Here is a 26,639-nt window from a genome sequence, read left to right as displayed (position 1 = left end):
AAGGTCGAATTTATACCAGGCCATATCTTTTGCTTCATTCTTGATTCCTCTACAGCCTCCAAGACCTCCTTTCCTAGAAAATGCCACCCTGCCTGATAAAATTCCACCGTATATCCATCCGGTCCTCGTGCCTTGATCTTGCTCATATTCATCACGATCTATTCTACCTCTTCCATGGTTACTGCCCTCATCAGAGCCTTGTTTTGTTCATTTGTTATTAACCTTGGAATTCCCTCTCATCGTTTTCCGATCCTTCTCCTTTTCCCTGTTCGTTGTCAAATATATACATATTACATATATTTAAAATATATATGTATTTATCATATAAAATACCTTGAAAATTAAAATTTTTCGGTTAAAATATTTCAATAATTGAAAATATAATTTATTTTGGTTAAAACATTTTAAGTATTACCACTATTCTATGTTTTAGCTCTTTTTTCGGGTATTTTTTGGGTCATTTGAGATTGATTTATCAAAAACTTGTTAAATTGTAAATTTACTTTGTGTAATCTATGCAATCCTAGTGCTCAAAAGATATGTGCATGTCTTACGTATATACGGAAGATATGCGCATATCTTACGTATATACGGAAGATATGCGCATATACGGAAATTGGGCATATACGGAAGATATGCGCATGTATTCCGTGTATACGGAAGATATGCGCATATATGGAAATATGTGCATATACGGAATATATGCGCATATATGGAAATTGGGCATATACGAAATATATGCGCATATATGGAAATTGAGCATATACGGAAGACATGCGCATGTCTTCCGTATATGCACAGATTCCATATACAGAAATTGTGCATATACGGAAATTGGGCATATACGGAAGACGTGCGCATATCTTCCGTATACAGGAATTGCACACATACGGAAGCTGTGCATATATGGAAGATGTGCGCATATACGGAAGATATGCGCACGTCTTCCGTATATACGGAAAATATGCGCATATAAGGAAATTGAGCATATACGGAAGATATGTGCATATACGGAAATTGGGCATATACGGAAGGCATGCGCATATCTTCCATATATGCACAGATTCCATATATAGAAATTGAGCATATACGAAAATTGAGCATATACGGAAGATATGCCCAATTTCCGTATATGCGCATATCTTCCGTATACAAGAATTGCACACATACGGAAACTGTGCATATATGGAAGATGTGCGCATATACGGAAGGCATGCGCATATCTTCCATATATGCACAGATTCCATATATAGAAATTGAGCATATACGAAAATTGAGCATATACGGAAGATATGCCCAATTTCCGTATATGCGCATATCTTCCGTATACAAGAATTGCACACATACGGAAACTGTGCATATATGGAAGATGTGCGCATATACGGAAATTGGGCATATACGGAAGATATGCGCATGTCTTCCGTATATACGGAAGATATGCGCATATACGGAAACTGTGCATATACGAAAGATGTGCGCATATATGGAAATTGGGCATATACGGAAGATATGCGCATGTCTTCCGTGTATACGGAAAATATGCACATATACGGAAATATGTGCATATACGGAAGATATGCGCATATACGGAAATTGAGCATATACGGAAGACATGCGCATGTCTTCCGTATATGCACAGATTCCATATACAGAAATTGTGCATATACGGAAGACGTGCGCATGTCTTCCGTATATGCGCATATCTTCCGTATACAGGAATTGCACACATACGGAAACTGTGCATATATGGAAGATGTGCGCATATAAGGAAATTGGGCATATACGGAAGATATGCACATGTCTTCCGTATATACGGAAGATATGCGCATATACGGAAATTGGGCATATACGGAAAATATGCGCATGTCTTCCGTGTATACGGAAGATATGCGCATATACGGAAATTGAGCATATACGGAAGACATGCGCATGTCTTCCGTATATGCACAGATTCTATATACAGAAATTGTGCATATACGGAAGACGTGCGCATATCTTCCGTATATGCCCAATTTCCGTATATGCGCATATCTTCCGTATACAGGAATTACACACATATGGAAGCTGTATACGGAAATTGGGCATATACGGAAAATATGCGCACGTCTTCCGTATATACGGAAAATATGCGCATATATGGAAATTGGGCATATACGGAAGATATGCGCATATATGGAAATTGGACATATACGGAAGGCATGCGCATATCTTCCGTATATGCATAGATTCCATATATAGAAATTGAGCATATACGGAAGATATGCCCAAATTCCGTATATGCGCATATCTTCTGTATACAGGAATTGCACACATACGAAAACTGTGCATATATGGAAGATGTGCGCATATACGGAAATTGGGCATATACGGAAGATATGCACATGTCTTCCGTATATACGGAAGATATGCGCATACACGGAAACTGTGCATATACGAAAGATGTGCGCATATACGGAAGATATGCACATATACGGAAATTGGACATATATGGAAGATATGCGCATGTCTTCCGTGTATACGGAAAATATGCGCATATACCGAAATATGCACATATACAGAAATTGAGCATATACGGAAATTGAGCATATACGGAAGACATGCGCATGTCTTACGTATATGCACAGATTCCATATACAGGAATTTTGCATATACGGAAACTGGGCATATACGGAAGAAGTGCGCATGTCTTCCGTATATGCCCAATTTCCGTATATGTGCATATCTTCCGTATACAGGAATTGCACACATACGGAAACTGTGCATATATGGAAGATGTGCACATATAAGGAAATTTGACATATACGGAAGATATGCACATGTCTTCCGTATATACGGAAAATATGCGCATATACGGAAATTGGGCATATACGGAAAATATGCGCATATACGGAAATTGGGCATATACGGAAGGCATGCGCATATCTTCCGTATATGCACAGATTCCATATACGGAAATTGGACATATACGGAAATTTGGCATATACGGAAGATATGCCCAATTTCCGTATATGCGCATATCTTCCGTATACAGGAATTGCACACATACGGAAACTGTGCATATATGGAAGATGTGCGCATATACGGAAATTGGGCATATACGGAAGATATGTGCATGTCTTCCGTATATACGGAAGATATGCGCATATACGAAAGATGTGCGCATATACGAAAATTGGGCATATACGGAAGATATGCGCATGTCTTACGTATATACGGAAGATATGCGCATATACGGAAATTGGGCATATACAAAAGATATGCGCACATACGGAAATTGAGCATATACAGAAGACATGCGCATGTCTTCCGTATATGCACAGATTCCATATACAGAAATTGTGCATATACGGAAACTGGGCATATACGGAAGACGTGCGCATATCTTCCGTATACAGGAATTGCACACATACGGAAGTTGTGCATATATGGAAGATGTGCGCATATACGGAAATTGGGCATATACGGAAGATATGCACATGTCTTCCGTATATACGGAAAATATGCGCATATACGGAAATTGGGCATATACGGAAATTGGGCATATACGAAAAGCATGCGCATATCTTCCGTATATGCACAGATTCCATATACGGAAATTGGGCATATACGGAAATTCGGCATATACGAAAGATATGCCAAGTTCCGTATATGCGCATATCTTCCGTATACAGGATTGCACACATACGGAAACTGTGCATATATGGAATATGTGCGCATATACGGAAATTGGGCATATACAGAAGATATGCGCATGTCTTCCGTATATACGGAAGATATGCGCATATACGGAAACTGTGCATATACGAAAGATGTGCGCATATACGAAAATTGGGCATATACGGAAGATATGCGCATGTCTTACGTATATACGGAAGATATGGGCATATACGGAGATTGGGCATATACGGAAGATATGCGCATGCTTTCCGTTTATACGGAAGATATGCGCATATACTGAAATTGGGCATATACGAAAATTGAGCATATACGGAAGACATGCGCATGTCTTCCGTATATGCACAGATTCCATATATAGAAATTGTGCATATACGGAAACTGCGCATGTCTTCCGTATATGCACAGATTCCATATACAGAAATTGTGCATATACGAAAAACTGGGCATATACGGAAGACGTGCGCATATCTTCCGTATATGCGCATATCTTCTGTATACAGGAATTGCACACATATGGAAGCTGTGCATATATGGAAGATGTGCGCATATACGGAAATTGCGCATATACGGAAGATATGCACATGTTTTCCGTATATACGGAAAATATGCGCATATATGGAAATTGAGCATATACGGAAGATATGCGCATATACAGAAATATACGCATAAACGGTAGATATGCGCATATACGGAAGGCATGCGCATATCTTCTGTATATGCACAGATTCCATATACGGAAATTGAGCATGTACGAAAATTGGGCATATACGGAAGATATGCCCAATTTCCGTATATGCGCATATACGGAAATTCGGCATATACGGAAGATATGCCCAATTTCCGTATATGCGCATATCTTCCGTATACAGGAATTGCACACATACCGAAACTGTGCATATATGAAAGATGTGCGCATATACGGAAATTGAGCATATACGGAAGATATGCGCATGTCTTCCGTATATACGGAAGATATGCGCATATACAAAAGATGTGCGCATATACGGAATATATGCGCATATACGGAAATTGGACATATACAGAAGACTTGCGCATGTCTTCCGTGTATACGGAAGATATGCAGATATATGGAAATATGCGCATATACGGAAATTGGGCATATACGGAAGACTTGCGCATGTCTTCTGTGTATACGGAAGATATCCGGATATATGGAAATATGCGCATATACGGAAATTGAGCATATACGGAAGACATGCGCACGTCTTCCGTATATGCACAGATTCCATATACAGAAATTGTGCATATATGGAAGACGTGCACATATCTTCCGTATATGCGCATATTTTCCGTATACAGGAATTGCACACATACGGAAACTGTGCATATATGGAAGATGTGCGCATATACGGAAATTAGGCATATATGGAAGATATGCGCATGTTTTCCGTATATACGGAAAATATGCGCATATACGGAAGATATGTGCATATACAGAAATTGGGCATATACAGAAGGCATGCGCATATCTTCCGTATATGCACAGATTCCAGATACGGAAATACCCCAATATACGGAAATTGGGCATATACGGAAGATATGCCCAATTTCCGTATATGCGCATATCTTCCGTATACAGGAATTGCACACATACGGAAACTGTGCATATATGGAAGATGTGCGCATATACGGAAATTTGGCATATACGGAAGATATGTGCATTTCTTCCGTATATACGGAAGATATGCGCATATACGGAAATTGGGCATATACGGAAGATATGCGCATGTCTTCCGTGTATACGGAAGATATGCGCATATACGGAAATTGGGCATATACGGAAGATATGCGCATATACAGAAATTGAGCATATACGAAAGACATGCGCATGTCTTCCGTATATGCACAGATTCCATATACAGAAATTGTGCATATACGAAAACTGGGCATATACGGAAGACATGCGCATATATTCCGTATATGCACATATCTTCTGTATATGCGCATATCTTCCGTATAAAGGAATTGCACACATACGGAAACTGTGCATATACGGAAGATGTGCGCATATACAGAAATTGAGCATATACGGAAGATATGCGCATGTCTTCCGTATATACGGAAAATATGCGCATATACGGAAATTGGGCATATAAGGAAATATGCGCATATACAGAAATTGGGCATATACGGAAGGCATGCGCATATACGGAAATTGGGCATATACGGAAGGTATGCGCATATCTTCCGTATATGCACAGATTCCATATACGGAAATTGGGCATATACGGAAATTCGGCATATACGAAAGATATGCCCAATTTCCGTATATGCGCATATCTTCCGTATACAGGAATTGCACACATACGGAAACTGTGCATATATGGAAGATGTGCGCATACTGAAATTGGGCATATACGGAAGATATGTGCATGTCTTCCGTATATACGGAAGATATGCGCATATACGGAAACTGTGCATATACGAAAGATGTGCGCATATACGGAAATTGGGCATATACGGAAGATATGCGCATATACGGAAGATATGCGCATTTCTTCCGTGTATACGGAAGATATGCGCATATTCGGAAGATGTGCGCATATACGGAAATTGGGCATATACGGAAGATATGCGCATATACGGAAATTGAGCATATACGGAAGACATGCGCGCACAGATTCCATATACGGAAATTGGGCATATACGGAAGACGTGCACATATCTTCCATATATGCTCAATTTCCGTATATGCGCATATCTTCTGTATACAGGAATTGCACACATACGGAAACTGTGCATATATGGAAGATGTGCGCATATACGGAAATATGCGCATATACGGCAGATATGCGCATATACGGAAATTGGGCATATACGGAAGGTATGCGCATATCTTCCGTATATGCACAGATTCCATATACGGAAATTGGGCATATCCGGAAGATATTGGGCATATCCGGAAGATATGCCCAATTTCCGTATATGCGCATATCTTCCGTATACAAAAATTGCACACATACGGAAACTGTGCATATATGGAAGATGTGCGCATATACGGAAATTGGGCATATACGAAAGATATGCGCATGTCTTCCGTATATCTTCCCGCATGTCTTCCGTATATACGGAAGATATACGGAAGACATGCGCATATACGAAAACTGTGCATATACGGAAGATGTGCGCATATACGGAAATTGGGCATATACGGAAGATATGCGCATGTCTTCCGTATATACGGAAGATATGCGCATATACGGAAATTGGGCATATACGGAAGATATGCGCATATACGGAAATTGAGCATATACGGAAGACATGCGCATGTCTTCCGTATATGCACAGATTCCATATACAGAAATTGTGCATATACGGAAACTGGCATATACAGAAGATATGCCCAATTTCCGTATATGCGCATATCTTCCGAATATAGGAATTGCATACATACAGAAACTATGCATATATGGAAGATGTGCGCATATACGGAAATTGGACATATACGGAAGATATGCGCATGTCTTCCTCTAGTAAATGTTGTTGAGTAGGAGATGATTTTGACGCGATAATACAAAGAAACTATTTGTGAAAATACTCTCTTATGCATTGAGTTGATCTTCTATGCCTTTTCTTCTTGGTTTTTTCCTACAATCTTGTGCTTTTAAGGACTAAGTTGCAGGTATACTTAAGCTATCACAATAGTATCACAACAGTCTGTAGAGGGTCATGTGGAAGGGGAGGTCAAGGCCCAGGTCTTCACCTCACAATTTGCTAGTTGCCAAAAGTACTCTTTTCCAAGTGTTGGACAAGCTCTCTTAGGGGGGAATCTCCCTTCACATTTGTGAGCTATCGACACTAGTGTTGCTATTATAGTTGGGGGATCTCAAAGGAGTAGATCCTCTTAGTGTGGTTGAATTTTCTTGTAGGTTGTCCAAGGCTAAAAGAGGGGGATAATCTTGCCCCCAACTCCCCACTCATCTTTAGTCTCAAAGGGAAAATCAACAAAAAAAAAAGGTTGTGATCGCAACTCTGCAAATTGGTAAGCTTAAACAGAAACTGTAAAACCTCACCCTTCAACCATTTCATCATTTAAAAGTTCTTTAAAAAAATTCCTTTTATATTTTTATTACTAGCTTACTGCAATTTACCTATCATATATAGCGCTAGTAAACCTTGAAGAAAAAGAGCTTAAGTATTTATCACAGCCAAGGAATTGATATATCTATTTTTAAGATTATTTTGCCACATTTACACGAGTATATCTAGTTTATGTGTGCAGATGTGCAGGAAGATATAGCTGTAGCAAACTTTCATTTGCATATTTTCACTCAACAAAGCTCCCTTTTACAAGCAAATATATTTTATTTGCCTTGGTTTAGCTCAGATTTATTTATTAAGTTTATATCTTGAAAATATAGCATGGATTTAGTTATTTCAACCCTTTATAAATATATTTCTTTGTTGAAACAAATTTCTATGTTGCGTACCCAAGGGGTTTTGACCCCAAGACCTTATAATGAATTTTCAGCTTTGTAGAAAATCATTTTATTGCAGGCCTAAAGGATTAAAAGTGGTTTAAATAGTCCAAACTTATACCTTCTAACCTCCTCCCAAGCACTTTTGGGTGAATCTCAAGGGGAAGTATCAAGAACATTGACTTTATATAACCATAAAATTAAACAATGCTCCCGTAAAATAATTTCAACAAAAACAAAACCATGTTTAAAAGAATTCAAAGTTCGGAAAACATTGTTTTAAATACAAATTTAAATGATTAAAAATAAATAAAATGTTTTAAAAATTATTATTATAGAAATTATAACACATGAAAAACAAGTGTTACATAGTCGCTAGTGTAGCTAGTTCTGCCTTTTAGTTTAAATATAGCTAAATTGAAATAAAAAACAATAAAGACAAATAATTTCTATTGTATTTTCTCTTTCTTTCATAAGTGGTGATAACACTTAGCTCATGCATATGGAAAAATACTTTTAATGCTAGTGGAAATACACATCCCATCATCAATCTTGAAATGAATGTAAAATTGAGATATAACCGGAGCTTCAACATAATGAATACTCTCTACAATTGCTATATATATGTAAGCCATGTACCAAGGGCTTGAATTGATATAATACTTTGAAAGTATATTTCATATTCTCTTTATTGTATCAATTAATTAATCGATTTTAGATACCATTATCTTTTATAGAAGTGGTTATAGTTAGGGATCTTCCATTTATCATAAGGAACTTACTTGCTTTAAAGCATGCTATTATATGATCTCTTTATCTAGAACTTCTCATTTCACAAAACATTTTATTTTATTTTATACACACACACACACACACACATATAGCATGCTTACCTCGTAAGATTAATCGATACATTTCCATGAACACTTTAAACGAACCTTCCCCTTATTGTTAAATATTAAAAAATTAATTAACATTTTGTAAGTTCAAATTTATATTTATTTTTAATCTTATTTTAATTTATCTTTATTTTTTTAAATCATGTTTATCCTTGTTTGATATTAAAACAATATGATAATGACAAATGAGATCTGAAAAAAAAAATAAAAAAATTAATAAGGTATTTCATTTTTTACAATTTTATTTTCATGTTTAAAAATTATCATAAATATTCCAACATTAACATAATTTTGTTAATTCTTAAAAATGTATTAAAAATATTTTACTTTTGTTGATTGTCTAAAAAGTATTCAAAAAATTCCATTAACATCATAGTTTTGTTGAGTTAAAAAATTAAGAATGTGAGTAGCATGACACATATTTTAAAATGTAGATTTAATTTTAATTCTAGGTTGGATATTATAAGAGAGAATATTTTTGATCTTCTATCTTTTTAGATTCATAAAAGTGACAAACATATTTATTTGAATATGTTTTGGGAATTAATTCATATTTTAACATTTTTAATTTCTTTTTTTTTTCCCTCTTCACACTAATTAAGACAAGGAGATACTTTTGATTTTAGAAATTCTGATTAATCTCATCATTATAATATCTTAGTGTTAATTCATATTTTAACATGTTTAATTTCCTTTTTTTCCTCTTCACACTAATTAAGACAAGGAATGACTTTTGATTTTAGAAATTCAAGTTAATCTCATCATTATAATATCTTAGTTTTATTCTTCTTCATATTTCTTTATCACGGCAAAACTTTTCATTAAATATTATGTCATTTTAGCTTGAGCAAAAAGTGACTTTGAATAAAGTGAAAAATAATTTTAAGAAACCTCTTACTTTCATAATACTTATCCATATATATAATATACATAATCATATCCATAATTTCAATAACACAAAAAACTTGTTTAGTTTTATAATAAAATAAGATTTATTAAATATTAATATTTTAAATATTAATTTTTATATTAATTAAAAAATAATTATTATATTTTTTCCAACCCAAGGCTTAAATATAATTTACAAAAAATTAAATAAACTTTCTATAAAATTATTTTAATAATTAAAAATAAATAATTTACAAAATTTCTAAATAAACTTTTTATAAAAAAATTATAACTTTTATACCTTTACTTTATTATTTAAAAATAAATTTAAAGTAGGAACTATATCTCAACTAATAACAACATCTTTTAATTGTAATTCTTATATTTTAGTTTTTGGAAAGAATTAATATTTAACGTAATTAATCATTATTTATAAGTGAGTTAGGGCATAGTTTCAGTCTTATCAAATATTATGAATTCTAAATAATTGAATTTATTTGTAACGAGGATGTAATGATGCTAAGATTAAGATTATTTGGAACAAAATTTCCGTTATAACCTTGGACATTGATATTGTTTGTTTTTATGGCCAAGATAAGAGATATTTTTGGAACAAAACTCCCATTATAACGTTGGGATATTGATACTATTTGTTTTAAGGAGAATCCTACCTCGATAACAAACCCACAACTAATGATCCTCTAAACTTTAGGTTTTGTTTTTTGTTTTTTCTTTTGGTTGAAGTAGTTCTATTAAATGCAAGGAGAAAATAACAATAACGCGGAGATAATTTTCATTATTTTATTAATGGTTTTTTTTAGTACATTAAAGTTGTAACTAAAATTAGATGTTGGGGAAAACACAAAATTAAATTAGTTATCACCATTTAACATTAATAACCAAGTGTGATTGTTGTAAAATTTCCTCTCCATCTATCCATAATCTTCCCTTCACATGCATGGATGGTGTTGGTGATGAAAACCTTAAATTCCATGAAACATTTATCAATTGCAATCTTTCTTTTATTGTCCTTTACTTTAATAATGTATATAGTACGGATTAATAATAGAAATAACATATTTAACAAATAACATATATTTTAATTTAACTATATTTAAACTAAGTTAGCATTTTTAGAAGGCACCTTTACTTTTTGATGAAAAAAATATAAATTTTCCATAAAATTTTATACAGACAATAGATTAATATGAACAAATATGATATTAAAGCTTACAAAAAAATCATTCATAAATAGAGTTCGTATTATCTCTGGGTAGCTATAGATAATGCAATCATGAAATATCTCATTATTTTAATTGTACTTTTTATTAATAGAAAGTGATATGTTTTTATTGTTTTTTACTCTAATTTAACTATATTTAAACTAAGTAAAGATAGCTACTTTGCAGTCTTTGTTCAAATGTGAGAACTAGTTCATACTTTTGGAAACTTAATAATTAAACTATGCCAAAGCTAGCTTATTTTGAATTATAAGTTTTAATGGTTGAATATTAAAAAAACCATTATGTTGTGTGATTGTGAAAATAAAGAATCAATTACATATTATTATTTTGCGATTGGAATATTTGCAAATTAACAATGTTTAATATTCCGAAATGGTCCAATATAATTGGTTTGATGGGAATCAATGAAAGTTGATGATTACATTGTAGTGCACTGTTATTATTATAAATCATTTAGTTCAATTTTCGTGAGATTGGAATTTAGCTAATTTTTGTGAGATTGTAATTTAATTAAAATTTTAAAAGTAAAAATTTAGCCTAAATTTGAGAGGATATATATTTAATATAATTTTATAAATAATAAAAATATATAAATTTTAATTATGTATATATAAATAGATTTTATATAGCTTTGAGGGTTAATATAGTTTGTTGAGCTTCTCTAATTAAGGCATCTTTGTTATTGAGAGGTCATGAGTTGATTTCTCTCAATACTCTGGGGTTAGACTTTGTGATTGAGTCAACAGAAAGTGATCCTTTTGAGTAGATCTTCCTATTACAACTATTATGTGAACATAGTGGTCACTCATCTCCGAGAACATAAACCACATAGAAAAAGACAAAAAAAAATTAAATGTAAATTAATATTAATTTATAAGTGAAATATATTATATTAGTTTTTATATTTTATTTTTATAACAAACTTAGGAATATATATAAGTTGATTGTAAACATTAATGGCTTGTGGATAAATTGGAGATTCATCGAGGTTGTCCACCTCATAAAACTATCCATCAATGTACAAAACCATAGTTTGGATTATTTATATTTGTTATAACATTGTGGGTGCATGTATAAATGGAAAAATTGCAATTCAAGTCAGTCCCAATTTCCACTGAAACAATATTCCAATTTCTTTTTGGGCGAGACTTACGATGTAACAATTTAGGCAACAATATCAAAGAAATAGTTTAGCTATTACATAAAACATGTGATCCTCGACCCATAAAGCATAAATTTAAACCATACATTTTTATAATTATAAGAATTAAACAAATAAAGTACGTGAGTGTTAATGGGTTGCGAATAAATTGGAGATTCAACGAGGTTGTCCACATCACAAAGTTATCTATCAATCTACAAAACCATAGATTAGATGCTTTATACAGGTGCATGTATGAATGGACAAATTGTGATTCAAGTTGATCCAAATTTCCACTGCAACAATATTCCAATTTCTCTTCGGGCGAGACTTACTATGTAACCTTTTGAGCAACAATATCAAAAAAATAGTTTAACTATTGAAGAAAACCTTTGATCCTCGACCCATAAAGCATAATTTGAACCATACATTCCTACAATTATAAGAATTAAACAAATATCAACAAATTCTCCTTTAAAATAGTGAAAATACGAGTAAATTTAAGAGTTTAATTAATGGAAATGAGATGAACCAAATATAAAAGACGAATTTGAATTGATAGTTCGATGTATCTTGAAATCCGATGAATTTCAAATTTCACGGACAAAAGTAGCAGGAAATAGTAACTTAGTTGTTATTGCATTGACATGATGATGCTAACATAACATTAGTCTTTTTTTCAGGAAAGAAAAAACATGTTTTTACTATAAAAAGCCAGTTTACATATGCCAATATTCAATGTACAATATGTTCTGCATAACCATAATACTACACCACCTAGCCAACAAGGTGTAAGTGTGATCTCAAAGAAAAAAATTCCCGATGGGCCGGCCAAAAAATATATAGACCTAAAAGCGACCATATAACCAGAGTTTATATGCACCTGTTTTAGTTGTGAACATATACAAAAAGACATATTTTCCATGACGTTGGGAAAACATTGATAGCTATACCAAGACCAATGCACCTGTATAAGGCTGCATAAAAAACGGTAAGAAAAATTACCATATCATCGAAACAATTAGAGACAAAAAGCCTTTGTTCTGTGTGCCAGACATAGCAGGTTGTATAGAATATTCAACAACCTACTAAATGAAAAGATAACAAGACCCTAGGTGGTTCTCCTCGGCCAAATCGAATGAAGAGAATCACTTCCTTCTTCCTTGTCATCACATTTATTAGTGGCACCAAATGACAAATTAAGGCCCAATCACCTGAGACACTAGATCAGATAGGCCTACTTTATTTTGAACCCCCCCTTAATTTGGAAATGGTGGGTTTTTTTAATCAAATGTCTCTAAAATCTAGGAGGAATTTATTGAAATCACAAGCTTCATGGTAAATCCTGTGCAATAGCAGTGCCCTAGGGTTTTTTCCGTCAAATTTCTCTAAAATCTAGCAGAAATTTATTGAAATCACAAGCTAGATGGGTAGTCTTGTGCAAACGAAGTGCCCTAGGGGTTTTCTAGGGTGCTGAGTCCCTATATACAGTTAAAAAAACTAGTTTAAATAGCACAAATCAAGATTTCACCTCAGATTTTTCCACCGGATTTCACACTAGAAAATCCAAAAAATTGCACTAAAACCAACTACGAAAAAAAAAGGGAAAAAAAGAAAGAAAAAGAAAGATAAGATTGAAATCTGCAACATCTTTGTGAAGTATTTATATTTTTTCTTTAAAAAATAAAAATTTTGAAAGATGTATTCTAAAATAAACCAAATAAAACACTAAAAATTTAAAGTAGAAATAAATCACACCTATTCATATAACTAAATTAAACTACACCTATTCATATAACTAGATTAATGTAAACAGAGATATCGTTGAAATCTATAACATTCATAATTTTTCTTTAAAGAATGGAAATTCTGGAAAAACTTATTCTAAAATACACCACTAAAAATTAACAAATATATAGTTGAAATCTACAACATTATTATTTTTCTTTTTTAAAACTAAAATTATGAAGACCTATCACACCTATTAACATAACCAGAAACTATCTACGTGAGCAGAGGGATGATTGAAATGGGTGCTCAGAAATGCGGTCACATATGGAGATAATGACGTCTTGGAGCGGTTTACTGCATTAATAATTAATAACATTAGATTTTGTTAATTATGCTTTGATAAGGATGCCAGGAGACTGAGCACTGAATCGTTCAGGAATATATTATCCTGTTTTTATTCCTTTGTATATATTTGTGTGCATTATTTCGCCTTTAAAGTCACGGATTCACTGTTTCTTGGATTGATGCGATAGCAGCTAGGATAAAGTTGGACAGATAAGGGCAAACGTAGCTAGTGAAGGGCAGTACTTCAGAGGAATATCATGCAAATATATTTAAAATCTTTATGATGTTGACATTTTAAAGACATACTTAGCACCTAGAAACAATTTTTGGAAAAAAAAATGATGTATTAAAAAGTCTAAAGAATACAAAGATTACATATATTGAAACTGTCCTTGTAGCCCCTTTATAGATAAAACAATGGCTAAAGTTATATTATTGTAGCCTAAGTCATTTAAACTTGCTGGAATGTTTAGCCTTCAAAGTAGCAAACCTAGTGGGTTTAGTGAGAGCAATGCTAGTTGAGCATATATGCTCTATGTATTGTTTGCGTGACTTGAACCCACGTGCTTTCAAGTCCTTTGGCGTGATTTTGGTCCTTTTAACCATAGCATCAACATTTATCTTTTTTGTTTTCTGTGGAAATTAAAACATTATCAATAAATATCAAAATCCACATAGATATAATGAAAATATGGTGACCATGTAACGAATATGAAAAGACATTTCATTGACTAGCTATCAATAAATATCAAAATCTATATAGATATAATGAGAATATGGTGAACATGTAACGAATATGAAAAGAAAATGCATTAACTAGTCATAAAAAAATATGTCAATGTTATTATGAGCTAAGATATGTAGTATATAACTTACCTCTCTTAATTTATCTTGAAGTCTAGGTGAATGCCGCAATGGTTGAGGAGAATGTGATTTTTGCTGAGTATCATGTCCACCATCATACATGTGGAAAGGTGTTTTAGGAGATGTATATTCATTACTCTGAACATTAGATTATACATAGATATAAGTATGTGAATCAAAAAGAATTAAATGTAAAAATATGATAAAATTATAAGAGTATAAATAAATATAGTCTTACCTTGCATTGTGACATTGGACATGAAGATGGTTGTAGCATTTGAACCATTTCATTTCCATTCTTCTTAAGGCTTCTACAAGGGGTTTTCATTGATTGTGATGGTTCCAAAGGGAACACCTGCACCATAAATAAGAAATAACACACACGCACATAATAAAAAAAATCAAAGATAATGATATATAATACAGAACATCCATTTCTCATCCCATCATTATGGTAAAACATAACAATTTATATATTAATATTTTCGGTGGAATAGGTTATATGGATTAAAAACTTACTGGCCCAGTAACCCCTTGAAAACCTTGAAATCTAGGTGAGCGTCGCAATGGTTGGTGGCTTGAATTTGGGGAATTTTGTTGATTAGGCTATGCATATCAATAACAATGAGAAATTGGTATACAATTATAATAAATATAAATATTATTTAATGTTAAAATGTCTAAAAAATTAATATATGCAAAAAAATGGACTCAACTGTGTTGTCATTGTCCTGATTGGTTTCATCAAAGTTTAATATATGGCTGTGCCCATCTGATCCTTCTTCCCCCACATCATCGGGAACCTCAGTGCTTGCTTTCCCTTTTAAAGCAATATCTATGCGCTTCATTTTCTCCATGCGTCTACGAGGTAGACTCTGATCCCAACGTTGAATTTTTTCACAAATCCTTTGCTCTGAAGTGTCATTAAGCTGATCAAATGTAACAACTGACTGTGAAAATAAGTTTCAATGAATTTAGTCCACAACAATAAATTAATATTAATAGAAAACATATACAGATAAATACTAATAAATACTTACAGCTGAAAGAATTTCTTCATTGACAATATTAATAAAAAATCATATACAAATAAATACTTATAAATACTTACAGCTGAAAGAATTTCTTCATTGACAAATCTTTTATATGCTTGTTGTCGTGCACGACATAGCCTTGCATCTAAGTCATATTGTATTTTGGCATTTTGCCTTTTAACTGCACTTGTTGATTTGACCGCCCATGTAGCATTTGCATCTCTTTCTCGACCTCTGTGACGTGGAGGAATTGGTGGGAGATTGTGGGTGGTAGCGCGATGATGATTAAGGCCAGATAGCTTAGATCGAATCAAATTCCCCACACAGCCACCAACAAGACAAGTGAACACTTGCTTGGTGCCTTTGATAGTTACCTCCCATTCATGTCTAATTTCCTCCATTTTCTTACTTCCTTATAAATGAATATGTAAACAACAATGTTGTTAAAAACATCATAAAAACACATTAAAATAAAAATCAATATTCATATCTATTTTTTTGTGGTCACTGTTGCACATCCGGCAAGGACAAAGTCTGTAAGTGCTTTCATCAACTGATTTTAGTCTGAATATCTAAAGTGTTAATATTTAATGTAAATAATGTCAACTCTCATTTCTTCCTATTTCCATTTGTAATTTAGATTAATTAGTTTCATGATAAAATTTGAAACTTTCATCCGTTGGGAAAATCTACCTACCTGCCGTGAATCTACTTTCCGGCACAACAAAAATACTATTATTTTCAGACACAGCTAACAAATTATTTAAAGAAATTTAAAAAATGCATGCTACATTCCACAAGCACAGCGTATCAGTTTATAGCTGTTCAAAAACCGTTTTAGAAATAAAAATAAAGTTCAAAACGCAATAACAAAGCTTATCAGAGTATAACAATTTAAATCGTATGTGCTTTTCTAGACTCAAAAATCTCTTTCGAAATAAAAATAAACTGCAAAATATAATAGCAAGGCTTAGGAATAAAAGGACATGATAAAATAGAGAATGATTATGGCAGGCTCTCCATAAGTAGTGAGACAAGTATGAGAATGATGAACTCTGTTGAAAAATTCTTACATAAAACAAATCTTAAAAAGAAAAAGTGACCTCAAGCAAACTAAAGTAGAATAGTATACTCAATGAAATCGTGTATAGAGAGTTTCTAAACGCAATCAATTAGATGGAATTAACAGGCTCACGTTATTTCTGGTTTTAGTTATACAACTATATACAATTGATGAGAATGCCAAACTTTAATTGCTGTCACCATTGTTACAATACATTATAATTTTGACCTTTTATTGTTACCAGTCATACAAGTCCCAGCCTAATTACCACTGGTACTTGGACTGCCCAGTAAGCTCTGATATGATATTTGACTAAAATTTGACTTCTGAACGCATTTGATTTGTATGCAGTGACTAAAAGTAGAATTAGTCAAAGACACTACAAAATCTAAATCCATTTATGAGGCAACCCTTGATTGGGCCAACAAAATGTGATGCATCTTTGGAATATAAATGAATTGAAAAATATGATGACAAGATTCCCTGATTAAACTCATTAAAAGCATCTCGACGGAAAGGTTTCCGGTTTCAATCCTGGACATAGAAACATCGATATTTTCTCTGGGTTTGAGCTGAGAGTTGAATAAATTATGATGTAACATCAGCTGCAATGCCTCTGCGAAGAAATAACAACACTCATTCTCAGTATGCTCATAAAGCATAAAATACCCATTGTTTAATAAAAAGGCATTCCCCCAATATCGAAAATATGTTCCATTAACTGTATCCTTTCTCACTTTGTCTTCGTGACATCTAATGAAGCAAATAATGATACCCTTTATGAAAAAGTTATCAATGTGAGAGAGGATTAGTTTCACCGGGAGAGGATAAAGTTGTCAAAAATTGATTTATTAGTTAGTTTACTGATTCAATAAATAGTATATTAATAGATTCAGTAATTCAAATATATTTTATGTTACATATTTATTAATTAGTTTAGTAAAATATTGTGTTAATTCAACGACTTAAAATTATAAATTTTTTAATAAAATAATTTTAAAAATTAATTAAAAAATAGAAAAACAATTTATATTTCAATTTTTTTAATTTCTCTCTATAAAATTTAATTGTGTTGATTTAACTTAAGTATTTTAAAAAGTAATAAATTTGTGGGGAGGGAAATGCGTCAAGAGGCCCAATCAAGGGTTTGATCCATCCGATAATCATGCAAACCCTCGAACTGTGTATTGTATTGAGGATTTCGGGGACACCACGGGCCAGATTCATCAATCTCTGGTGGAGCTGAAGCACTTGAGGCGTAACACGTTCAAGGCTCAGATGAGCAACGTGGAAACGTGGATGAGCGCGGCGCTCACCAACGAGGACTCCTATCTCGACGGCTTTCAGCCTGCCAGTGGGAGGGTTAAGGCCATGGTCACGCCCCGCGTGCAGAAAGTGAGTAAATTAATCAGTAATGCCCTTGCCCTTGTCAACAAATTCGCAGCCACTGGAGAAGAATTTGAGCTCGATGTCTGACAGCAGAAACCCTCACGGAGTTCTTTGATGTCGGTTAATATATATTTTCAATGTTAATAGAATCTGCGTATTAGAGGTTTCTCGCCATCTGTACCTTTGACGTTATGCGAAATTTAGCATATTTTGAATTGTAAACTATATGCTAGGTTGATATATGAGCTCGATGTCTGACAGCAGAAGCCCTCACGGAGTTCTTTGATGGCCCTTGATATATATTTTCAATGTTAATAGAATCTGCGTATTAGAGGTTTCTCGCCTTCAGTACCTTTCACATTATGCGAAATTTAGCATATTTTGAATTGTAAACTATATGCTATGTTGATATAAAGTTAGTTATAATTGATTCTCGCTGAAAAAAAAAAAAAAAAAACCCTCGAAACTGTGTAATACAGTTTTTGGAATTCAGTTCCAGCGGAGCTCAATAATGGAATTTTGGGCGTCACTAAAATATTTGTTAATTCTGAGATTATGAACCCTCGAATTTGAACAAAATGAAAGTAAATTCAAAAACAACAATTTTAACACCAGATGGATGAACGGACATAACTGAGCAATAAATTCAAAAACAGCAATTTTATCAACAGATTGATGAACGGACATAAATTCGCAGAGGAGATAAATGGTCTTTTACGCAGAGACAGTGATGACGGAAATTATTACACCAGATTAAAATTTTGCACTTCAATGAAGTGATTTGCAGCTCAAATTAGAATGTTAGGCGAGTCCAAATAGATGTTAAAATTCACCAAGAATTCGCAGGCTTCAGATGTACTAACCTCGCCAACAGCAAATCTCGATAACCAATGGCCAGATCCTCCAGGTATTGAACGTCTCCTCTGTTCTGTTCGCTGCGGAGTGCTCAGGAATGGTTTTGCAGATAATGTTCTGTTCGCCGCGGAGTGCTCAGGAATGGTTTTGCAGATAATGTTCTGTTCGCCGCGGAGTGCTCAGGGATGGTTTTGCAGATGAGCTGGCCGGGACTTTGAAGGCCGAAGGAAGTTGGTCCCATTCGTGCGTGAGGTAAATGAGCTCTCCCGTCGGTCATTAATCCGATCTGAGTGGAGGCCACGCTCTCCCGTCCGTCATCAATACGATCTCCGTCCGTCATCAATACGATCTGATGGGAGGCTGCGGGCAGGGTCGCCGGGGGTTTCGATGGGCAGCCGGAGCGGGATGCCGGAGACAGATAAAGTTTACGATGCATGGTTCGATGATGTATGGTCGATGATGCTCTATGAGGCTGTCAGAGGGGTACCTCCATAGCATTAACTTTGCTATGGAGGTGGAAATAGGACTCGCCGTAGAGGCGAGTGATGATGTTGCAGCTGAAGGAAGTGACACATCGTAGTGACGTCGAGGTGGTGTGACATGACAAGTGGCAACAATGATATGGTTGAGTGATGATGCGGTAGAGCGATGATATGGTGTTAGGTGGCAGCACCATTTTGCATAATAGTAAACTGTATATGATAAATCACCCCACCCCCCCGGTCCTATAAATGAGGGGTTGAAGTGTGTTCTCCACCATTAGATTTGAATGGGTCATGGGATCATTAGTGTGCCTTTAAAAATGTGAAGGATATTTAATTTGCACGTACGATAAACTGTGGACCCCACTTGTTAAAGGTCAATTAGTCGAGGGGGGCTCACAATGGCTTAGCCACCGTCGATCTTAATTGGATCAATTTTCATGTCTTTAGAAGTCGGTTATTATTTAGCACATGGTTTAATCTCTTGGTCTCGGCTTATGGTCCTAGCCCTACGTCATGAAGTGTTAGTTGTCAAAGCACTTGGAGCTAACATGGAAATTTGGGTGTCCAAGAACTTGTTACATTTAAGTGGACTCAAATTTGGATATATATTAAAATATCTTAAAAGTATGGTTACATTAAAAAGGTCACATAGGTGCAAACATAAGCCCTTGAGGAGCCAAGAAAATATGGAAAGTAATATGGGTCCTCTAGATCAGATTTCTAGTAATATAAATAAATTGGAAATTCATAGTTTTCTAGATCATCCTCCATGGAGTGTTAGCCTTGCCAGGTTTTGTTTTCCTAGAAAGGCATAAATAAACCAAAACATTCTGGAAAATTGGAGTGTGGTTGAAAGTGCAGTTAATACAATGATGCTTTTGTAGCATAATGATCATCCGCCTGGCTTGGTTGTGTGAAAAGTGAGAAAGACAAATAAGTGAAAAGAAAGTATGTGTGACTTAGAGTAGAATAAGCTCGATAAATGAATTCCATGGAAGACATGCGATTATGGAAAAGGTCAGAAGATAAATTCAAGGAATACGTTCGAAGTTGTTCAATCCAAGTGCAATTGAATGTTGTACGCAGAAGTAGAGGAAAACTCGAGGAGAGACAAATCAAATCAGAAATCAAGTAAGTTGTAACTCAGGTTGGTGTTTGCATTACTCTGGGGACTAGTGTCTCCTTCCAGTTGATTCCAGTAAAGCATTTCAGGTTGGTGCTTGTATTTCTCATGGGATTGGTTCCTCCTTCTAGTTGGTGCCATAAAATCAATGTAACAGTAGGTTGGTGCCTACAATATCATTTAATAATAAAGAAAAATTATTATATATACATGGTGTATATTTATGTTGTTCTTGTGACTGATATTATACATGCATGAAGTGTTTTGGATTAATTAAAATTGGCCATTATACTAATTCAACACCCCCCTCTTAGTACAATCATATTTTCAGTAGGTTCTTGATAAAGGGATCATACAATTGTTACCTTAGAAAAGCACTTGTCATTAATGCACCATTATGGAATGTTACAAGTGGCTAATGGATTTAGTATCATGCAATGTTACTTTCCTCGTTAAGTTGGATTAAGAGTTTATTACCACTGAGTACCTCAAGCCTACCAAAACAAAAGATGGTGAATATAGAGAAGGAGCCTTATTACATAATATTGTTACTATACTCGGAAGGAAATATCATGAATTTCATTAGTTTATTGCATATAAGTGGTATTTTGAATTACCATAAGAGAAACAAAGTACCAACCAAGCCTAGGTGATTAGAATAATAAAATCGGGTTGCATGCCTAAAGTATTTGACTTCACGGACATTGTTCCATGGTGCGTAAAAAAAATTGATAAGAAGAAAAGGATGGTTCACCTTGAAGAAACTAGCCAAAATCATGTACAACTAATGCCAAGCCTTTTCAAAAGAATATTAAGACTATATATGCCACACATAAATTTCAAAATTATTGAAGCAAATGAATTCATCAAGAGTCGAGGAAGATGTATTTAACTTCTAAAAAGTGTCTTAAACAAGTTTTCTCCCACTTCAATTCATGTTGTCCAAATTCAAGTAAATACTTCAATTGACCCCTACAAAGAATTTACATGGCTTTTGGTAAGAATTGCTAGTCAGGATTCCACTGAACATGTATCTAGTTATGTTTTTTATGTTCTCTATTATTTAGTCAATGAGGGAGTTGCATTTGACTATCTTAGTATAATATCCAATGAGATTTCCTAACAATTGGGGAATTTTGAAAGTACAAAGAGGTTTTGCATGACTTCCTATTTGATTTATGCCTTGGTCTATGCAAAAATATTTAAAGACCTACTTGATGCTCAAAATGTGAATATAGAAAAAGAGTCTACTCACTTTTGGCATTCAATAATACTCCCTTTCACTTTTATCAAGTACAAAACTCTATTTTTTACATAATTTAGGGAGATGGTTTTGGGTCCTAATATAGGCAAACTCTTGGATGAGGCTCAAACTTTTCTCTCATGAAAAGGCATCTCTCAATTTCAAGAAATTATTTATTACATTTGACACTTTGGTTTTGAAGGAAAGCCCATGCTTCTACCATATTATGTTTTTGATAAGTTGTTCACTGTTGAAATATTTCGATAATACAAGAAGGAAAAAACAATTCATTCATACTCTTTTCAAAATTGAAGATTTCAAAGTGAAGTTTATTGTCCATTTACATGAAATTTCTTCATCTTTTGACACTCAGAAAATGAGGCAAGTATATTCTTGCAAAGGTTTACATGGAATATCCTCATATGACTTCTATTAGGTGTTCTTTGAGCATTAATAAGCAATTAGAAGAAGAAAATGGGGGATATTCGGAATCGAGAAGAAGAAGATGATGAAGATAACCCTCTCCATGATAATATTAGTACTTTGGTCAATACAAATGAAAAAGAGAAGCAATGGGAACACCTATAGCTGATACTAACCACGAGTCCCCAAATAATTCTCATAAAATCTCTTCAATTTCTAAAATTCAAGGATAAGCAAATACATATAAGGAGAAGAAATCTGCTACAGGAAGTGCTAGTAATGGAGAAGGTGAAGACCCTCTAAGAAAGTCGATTGACATATCTCATACTATTCCTATCAACTCAAAGAGAAAAATGAAAAACTATTAAGGAATCCCAAGAAGAACAAATTGATTTTCAAAATATTGAGATTGATATTGTCATTGAAATCCTTAGTTGGACCTAAGAGCAAATACTAGAAAACATAATGCTTAGTGAAGAACTTGCTAATCAAGATCTTATTATTTTTGAAGAAGAATCAAAGACATTACACAATGTGAATTTGATAGGCATTACAATAAATTACAAATTGAAAATGTTAATGTTAAAAATAAGGAAGTAGTATAGCAATGGAATTATGACATCAACACTGGAGAAATCAAAGTTTTTTGAGTTTTAAAGTTTCACTAGGTAATAGGGGATGTTCTCGAGTATTACATAAATGGACAAGAAAGGGAAATCATTACCTCAAAGAAAATAATTAATGAACTAGAAGTTGCTTTATGTTTAAGGCCACTATTTCTTTAACCATTGAATACATTGAGATCCATTAAATATTTTTTTGAACCAAGTGCAAAATGAAAGTAGCATCGAGTCTATTGTTGGAGAGTAGAAAATATGTGGCTGAAAATTTTAATATAAGACTTGTTCTAATCTTGCAATCATGAGAACTACTAGAGAGCTCACTCGCTATTGCTTCTAAAATTACCTCTTATAAAGAGATTTTTAAAAATGATCTTGAATTTAATGAATATTTTATTAAAAAAAATCTAAGTGTTTTCATTACTAATGTAGGTTTTATCGCTATACAAAAATTACTTGGAAACAAATACTTTGTTGATTTTAGGTAGCAGCGGATGTGCTCTAGCTCCAAAATTTTGTGGAGGGGCTAGAACACATGAGATCTCCAAGACCCAGAAATCGTTTGGAGAAATTCCACCAGGATGGGGAGTTATTAAAATAAATAATATTTTTAATGCATTCCTAAGTCTAAACTTAGGAAATTAAAAATATTAATGGGTATTAATAGGAATATGGGTGAGAAACTTCTAAGTGACAAGGATCAAGTCTGTTTTAATCTTAGCAGTTGATTAGGGACTTAATATCGGTTGTTGATTCATCAACAGGAAAAGTATAAGGGGAGGCTTGAGGGTCAGTTGGAGATACACTTGAGAGATCAATCAGTTCGATTTTTTTAGGGCAGGATTTGCTGAGAAAATCGAACAAGTGATATGTTGTAGAAGAGGGGCAGGGATAGTTGAGGTTGGAGGATCTTCTCCAAGACCTCGAATACATAGTAGAGAGAGGCATAGAGACGTTAAGGGAGGCAGCGCAGACCCAGGGAGGCTGACGCTGGACCAGGAGGGCCCACACATTGCTTGACGCAGTGTCAATGCAGGGGTAGAGCCACCCTCCAATAGAAGTTTGAATTTAGTCGGGGAGCAGCAGGATTAGCCAAGAAGGCTAAAATCAGAGCTCTAGGAGGTAGAGGAGGTAGCGCAGTTCTGACGCAATATCCTAGTGTACTCCACGTAGGCCCACGCAGTTACTGTGAAGGAGCAACATAGTTGTAGTTGGGGACAAACAGTCTAGTTGCCGAAATGGAGAGATTTTTCCTGGTGAGGTGAGGTAGTCTCACTAAGGTTTCTGCCAGTATATTTTTATCTCTGTAACTGGATAGCCAAGAGGGCATCCAAAGTTGTATACAAAACTACTGCTTAATAATAGAAAACCCTTAGATTTGTTGCATTGGTTTTCCCGCATTGGGTTTTTCCGGGGACGTTTGTCCAAAAATAACAATGTCCCTTATGTATTTGTCTCATTCTATTTTCAGTTCATGATATGTATGTATGTATGGTCTTCAATAGTGTTTTCATCGCTATTTAAATAATTAAATAACTTGTTGAATGTAAAAACAAGTCAGAGATGATAAACCAGTGATTGCAGTAGGATTTCTAATGTGTAGATTCAGAAATTTTCACATGGTATCAGCGCATTGCAGATCATAGGAGACTGAAGATACCAGTCGGGAGATCTAGATAATTTGTTGTAGAGAAGCAGTTGTCCCGAGTGACAAAGTTGTTTCAGTGGCAGAGGAGCAGCTGAAGGTGTGACGCAGAGCCAGAAAAGTGACACAGAGGCTCACGCAGTGCCTACATCAGCATTTTGAGCTTGCAGAGGGTGACGTAGAACCCAAGAGGAGCTCACACAATGACTGCGTCGACTCTCTGAGTCAGCGCAGAGCCTGAGAGGCTCGAATCAGTCAGTTGTCGGGAATAAAGGAGCATAGCAGATTCGATCTGAGGAGCTGGTGGGACGTTGTTGCTGTTGGTGCATAACAATGTCTAGGGAGACAAAGATGAGGTATAGGGAGTCACTACCTTGACAAATTTCTAGCCAAAGAAATCTAGATCTGGGTTGCAGCAGCAAAGAAGGATTGGAGAGGAGTGATTCAACATTTGGCGGGAGGATTTATGTGAAGGAAATCAGGACTTGGAGGGAGTCTAGAGGAGCTTGTTCCTTAGAGGGTTTCTTGCACCAAAGAAATACAGATCCAAGTCTTGCTGGATTGGAAGCAAGAGAGGGATAAGAGAAACAATCCTATTTTTTGAGCAGAGATGGTGGTCAATGGACTAAGGGATCAGGACATATTGGATGGAACATCCAATTTTTTCATCTGGAAGGGAAGGATCTTAGCAATCCTAGACAAACATCGCATCAAGGACTATTCCTTTAAAGTAGTTGTTGTTCCGGTCGACGTTGATCTGTTAAAGAAGTATCAGGAGGCCCAAGCAAAGGCCAAGTGCATGATCCTAGATAGGGTCAAGGATCATGTAGTACCACACATTGCTGAGAAGGAAAAAACAAGGGAGATGTGGGAGGCGTTGACCACCTTTTACCATGGCACTTCCATCCAACGGAAGATGCTATTAGAAAATCAGCTGAGACAGTACCAGAAGCAAAAGGGAGAAAAGATCAATCCCTTCCTCCTCAGGTTGCAAGGGTTTCAGGACCAATTGACTTCTGTGGGGTCTACACCAGATCCTGAGTTCATTGTTAGCACTACCCTGAATGTAGTCACCGAGGACTAGGAGACATTTTTCCAAAGTATCTTGGGCAAAGCGACTCTCCCAGTTGGGAGGAGATGTGGGTAGCTCTTCGACAAGAAGAGATCAAGAGGTTGACCAAGGTAGGGAGTAGCGTTTAAGGTGCCCGGGTCAAGGAGGAGGAGGAGGAGGATGCAACTCTCACATCATCGGGACAACAAGGGCAACAAAAGAGGAAAAAGAAGGATATATCCAAGGTCAGATGCTTTAGGTGTGGGGAACTAGGACATTTTGCCACTCAGTGCCCCTGGAAGAAGGGCAAGGAAGAGGCTTCTGACTCGAAGGTTGCTTGAGCGAAAGCTAACAAGGAAGATGATGACGAGGATTGTGCCATGAGTGCTCATGCACCTCCAAAGAAGAGGTGGGGCGACATCGAGTTGTAGTCAGGATGACTACACAAGGAGCATGATCCTTGAGGTGCCCAAACTCTT

General features: G+C 34.9%; 2 protein-coding genes across 2 annotated transcripts; one reads left to right on the top strand and one right to left on the bottom strand.

Annotated features, from left to right (window-relative positions):
• Window positions 1–217: 217 nt before the first annotated feature.
• Window positions 218–16,086, bottom strand: LOC149182299 (uncharacterized). Its single transcript, XM_089414519.1, has 5 exons — window positions 15,946–16,086; window positions 15,749–15,835; window positions 15,468–15,584; window positions 15,242–15,367; window positions 218–265 (listed from the first exon to the last, which is right to left on the bottom strand). The coding sequence occupies exons 1-5, from the start codon at window positions 16,084–16,086 to the stop codon at window positions 218–220; spliced, it is 519 nt and encodes a 172-aa protein (XP_089270645.1).
• Window positions 16,085–18,802, top strand: LOC149182298 (pectinesterase inhibitor 10-like). The gene is made up of 2 exons (XM_089414518.1): window positions 16,085–16,097; window positions 18,444–18,802. The coding sequence occupies exons 1-2, from the start codon at window positions 16,085–16,087 to the stop codon at window positions 18,800–18,802; spliced, it is 372 nt and encodes a 123-aa protein (XP_089270644.1).
• Window positions 18,803–26,639: the final 7,837 nt, after the last annotated feature.

Source organism: Pinus tabuliformis, chromosome 3_2, assembly GCF_031772625.1.
Source record: "Pinus tabuliformis cultivar Carrire ecotype Pingquan chromosome 3_2, CPIR1, whole genome shotgun sequence".
NCBI classification, from domain to species: domain Eukaryota; kingdom Viridiplantae; phylum Streptophyta; class Pinopsida; order Pinales; family Pinaceae; genus Pinus; species Pinus tabuliformis.
This window is presented reverse-complemented; position numbering and strand designations above follow the sequence as displayed.

Excerpts from the sequence above, each read along its gene's own strand:
- LOC149182299 (XM_089414519.1), bottom strand. The coding sequence starts at position 16,086 with ATGGAGAAAATGAAGCGCATAGATATTGCTTTAAAAGGGAAAGCAAGC. Across the intron at positions 15,836-15,945 it reads ATCAGGACAATGACAACACA|CCTAATCAACAAAATTCCCC; the intron begins GTTGAGTCCATT and ends TGATATGCATAG. Across the intron at positions 266-15,241 it reads TTCAAGATAAATTAAGAGAG|GGAAAAGGAGAAGGATCGGA; the intron begins GTAAGTTATATA and ends GACAACGAACAG.